Source organism: Cyprinodon tularosa, unplaced genomic scaffold (assembly GCF_016077235.1).
Source record: "Cyprinodon tularosa strain WSP-4 unplaced genomic scaffold, ASM1607723v1 ctg807, whole genome shotgun sequence".
NCBI classification, from domain to species: Eukaryota; Metazoa; Chordata; class Actinopteri; order Cyprinodontiformes; family Cyprinodontidae; genus Cyprinodon; species Cyprinodon tularosa.
In genome coordinates this window covers 364,181-368,618 of record NW_024039571.1, presented here as the reverse complement: position 1 = coordinate 368,618, position 4,438 = coordinate 364,181, and the positions used below count along the sequence as shown (strand labels likewise).

At 44.4% G+C, this 4,438-nt stretch overlaps 1 protein-coding gene across 1 annotated transcript; it reads right to left on the bottom strand.

Moving 5' to 3' along the window:
* Positions 1-6: 6 nt before the first annotated feature.
* LOC119774269 (ATP-dependent RNA helicase DDX39A-like) lies at positions 7-3,470 on the bottom strand. The gene is given in 6 exon segments (XM_038271700.1): positions 7-349; positions 425-556; positions 1,094-1,212; positions 1,298-1,574; positions 2,717-2,844; positions 3,263-3,470. Coding segments are annotated over 6 exon segments (978 nt in total). The 3' UTR covers positions 7-235.
* Between the last annotated feature and the right edge of the window lie 968 nt (positions 3,471-4,438).

Here is a 4,438-nt window from a genome sequence, read left to right as displayed (position 1 = left end):
AGTGAGACGACTCGTCCACCGTCCCAATAACAGAGACCTGGTTAGCAGGGAGTGAGACGACTCGTCCACCGTCCCAATAACAGAGACCTGGTTAGCAGGGAGTGAGACGACTCGTCCACCGTCCCAATAACAGAGACCTGGTTAGCAGGGAGTGAGACGACTCGTCCACCGTCCCAATAACAGAGACCTGGTTAGCAGGGAGTGAGACGACTCGTCCACCGTCCCATAGCGCCACCTACCTCTCCTCCTGCGCCATCCCCCTGTGGATGGCGATAGCAGGGAAGTTCTGCTCCACCAACAGCTGGGACAGAGCAACGCAATGATTGACGGACTTCACAAAGATCACCACCTGTCACGGGAACCAAAGGAGGAGCTTCAGCTTTAACCCTTGATGGCTGCTGACCTGAACGTGCTCCAGATGTACCTGGTTGAACTCGAGCACATCGAGGAGGTCAAACAACTTCCTGTTCTTCTCGCTGTCCTTCAGCTTGCAGTAATACTGCTGTAAGCCATGCAGCGTCAGCTTGGTCTCATCGTCCACAAACACCTCCATGGGCTGCATAGAGGGAGGACATCCACCATTACTCATGAAGAATAATCAGCATGAAAAGAAAAGGATGAAACGCTGGTATATGTATATATATATATATATATATATATATATATATATATATATATATATATATATATATACATATATATATATATATATATATATATATATATATATCGTTTTTCTCATAGGCGAAGCGTTTCCACTCCAGAGCAGAAGGTGGCGGTACTGCGACCAAAGCCAACCACCAGTAGTAAACAAGAAGGAGAAGAAGAAGCGAAGCAGCGTAGCCGGGTGTAGTAGAAAACAATCAGTTGTTGTGGAGAATTGTGTGGGTATGGCGAGTGGGAAAGAACAGGAGCTGGAAGACGCGCCAGCAGCACTTTATAGGTCTGCTGTATGGGACCTCTTTGCATTTAGAGTGACCTACGATGACGGCGGGAAGAAAGCTGTGGATAAAAGTGCAACAGTGTGCAAGCATTGTGCAACACGTTTTGTTTATGCTAACAGCAACATGCAACCCTGATTTCACTCACTCACATCCTGCATGAATTTGCGGCAGACGGGACGAATATCTTTGCTTAGAGTTGCACTGAACATCATGACCTGCTTCTCATAAGGCGTCAGTCTGAAGATTTCCTGCACGTCGTGCCTCATGTCTGAAGGAAATAAAATATATCAAAGAGTAGTGGATATTAGTCCTAATTAAGGCGTCAGTAACTCTTAATCGGTCAGTGAACGTACCCAGCTGCTCCAGCATCTTATCACACTCATCAAGCACAAAGTGTTTGATGTTCTTCACACTGAGGGTCTTGTTCCTGATGAGGGCCAGCGTACGCCCAGGGGTTCCTACCACGATGTGGGGGCAGTTTTTCTTCAACACCTCCTCGTCCCTCTTGATGGGCATGCCGCCGAAGAACACGGACACCTTGACGCTGGGCATGTATTTGGAGAAGCGCTCATACTCTTTGCTAATCTGGAAGGCCAGTTCTCGAATATGGCACATCACAAGAACAGAGACCTGCAACAGACATGGAGAAGGTCTTTATGTTGTTCTGCTAGAACAGGAAATATCCCTGAAGCTGCTGTTTCCTGGTCTGAAGGAAATTTCATAAAAATCCTTCTCACATATAAAGCCTTAAATGGCCAAGCTCCATCTGATATCAGAGATCTGATTGTTCCTTATGTTCCTAACAGAGCACTTCGCTCTCAATCTGCAGGTTTACTAGTGGTTCCTAGAATTTCTAAAAGTAGAATGGGAGGCAGATCTTTTAGTTCTCAGGCTCCTCTCCTGTGGAACCAACTACCAGTTTTAGTCCGTGAGGCAGACACCCTGTCTACTTTTAAGGCTAGGCTTAAAACTTTCCTTTTTGATAAAGCTTATAGTTAGAGTGGCTCAGGTTATCCTGATCTATCTCTATAGTTCTGCTGCTATAGGCTTAGACTGCTGGAGGACATAGGGACCCCCATTTCATCATTCTGCTTCATTCTCTCTCTATTCTCCCACTCTGCAGAATCTGTTAGTTCAATCTCTAACCTTCTGCTCTCTCTGCTTTTCCTCAGAGTAGCTTCATCTGGTCTGTTCCTGTTTTGCTGTGACTCCATCCTGGAGAGAAATATCAGCTGTGCTGCTGCCATCAACACATTTGTTTCTAGATGTTGGAGCTTGGCCTGTTTTCCAGTGTAGTCCTGTTTCTCTGACTGTGACTAACTGGATGTGCTCTCTTCATCCTCTGACATGGGAGCTGGCTCGGAGCTCGTCTGCCTGGCTGTGTGTTTCCTGGACGGGGGGGGGGGGGGGGGCCTGTGGAGCTGGTTGACAGTTGCCTTTTGTATCTATGCTTCTTTTTCTATGTCTGCTTCTGTCTCCTTGAACCCCAGTGGGCCTCAGCAGATGGCCGCTCACACTGAGCCTGGTTCTGCTGGAGGTTTCTTCCTGTTCAAAGGGAGTTTTTCCTCTCCACTGTCGCTACAAGCATGCTTAGTGTGAGGGATTGCTGAAGAGTCAATGAGTCGATGCAATCAGCTGGTTTTCCTTAGATAGAAAACTTTGAATCAATCTGACTGGATGATCTGGTGAACTGGAAAGTGACCTGAGATGACATGATGTGAATTGGAGCTATAGAAATACACTGAATAGAAGTGAATTAAAAACCAACGCACCTGGCCGTCCACAGGTTCAATTTGCTGCAGCTTTGCCAACACGAACACGGCCGTCTTTCCCATGCCAGACTTGGCCTGACACAGAATATCCATCCCCAGGATAGCTTGAGGAATGCACTCATGTTGAACTAAAAATGGAGAAAATTATAAAAGAGAAAGAGATTTTAATTCTTAAAAAGTAGCAGAAACTAGAATTAAGAAATGGGTTGGTGTGGAGTAAAAACATGGAGGACTGCTGTTATAAGGAGATCCATCTGACCAGAGAGAGATAGATTAACCTGACAGGGAACGGCCTGGATGAACTAAAGTTGATTTTCCTCCAAATGTTTGCGTGTGAGAAAGTTCAGATGTTTGTAAGATATAAATGTATATTCTGAGGTTGCCTCAGTCAGAGCTCTATCTCTCCGTCTGAGGAAGTTAAATAAATCTGAATGCGTCTGTCTCAGCTCCCTAACTCCACAGTTGTTTGTTTAAATACGGCTAAGATTAATTGGTTGAGGATTATTTTGAAGATTTCAGTGGACTATTTGAAGAAGGGCCGGCTACCTTCTGAAGGATGTTCGAAGCCGCAGTCACCGATGGCGCGCAGCAGCTCTGGTTTGAGCAGAAAGTCTCTGAACCCTGAGCTGTGAATGGATACGTAGGATCATTTCACCTCCTTCTTGTTGGCCGGGGGGCCGCTCTCTGGGAGGCCCTGGGGCTCGTCATCCTCCTCGTAGTTCAGAAGCTCGTTATCAACATCATTTTCTGCCATCTGGATCACAGTCGGAGCAAAACAATGGGGGGGGTCCACTTTCAATCTGCACATTTAGATTTAATCACAGCATTTTGAAACATAAAATAAATCACTATTTTATCTTGGAAATCCTAAAATGACATTAAATCCAGGGTAAAAGATACACTACATTCATTTTTAACTGATGTTAGAAACCAACCTCTGCTTCAATAATGGAGACGATCCTCAGTCCAATAAAGTTTAAAAAATCCACTGGACGTTGTTTCCAAGTTTGAAGACCTTTCTCTTCCATCCAGGAACATTTTTCAATTCTAAATGTCAGAAATAGCGTTTAGTTCCAGGTTTTATCCAGCAGCCCAACAAAGCCTGGTTTTAGTTTAGGAAACATGAAAATTTCAATTCAAACATTTTGAACTGAAAAAGTTTCCTGGATGGGAAGCAAAACGTCAAAGTTCAGAGGATTGGGGGTTTTTTTTGGAACAACCTGCTTTAATGTTTAAAAACAGGATCAATAACGATGTTATTTAAACTTTTACAGGTTTAGTTCTCTAACAATCATTATAGAGACAAACAGAAACCTTTAAAGAGGAAATTAAACGTTGAACCAAACTGACTTCATTCACCAGATTGTGTCTGACTATCATCAATAATTATGATACAAATGTGAAAAATATCACTGTCAAAGAAAAAACGGAGCTTTGTTTATATTCTTTGGTAAGATAAGTTGGTCAGCACTAAAGATAAGAATGCAAAGACATTTCCACCTATTAAAATGCAGCAGTGATGTTCAGACATAAAGCTGACTCCACATTGCCCATGTCTGCATGGAGCGACCGGGAGTTTTAGGAATAAAACCTGCAGGATGGTGCAGGAGAACACGGACCTCGGGATGAGCCGACTGCCTGCCTTGGAAACTGGGAATCACGGTAAGAAATTAAGCATCTCTCTGGAGGTTTGGAGCCGCTGTGAGAGCCGGTGGGTGAGGG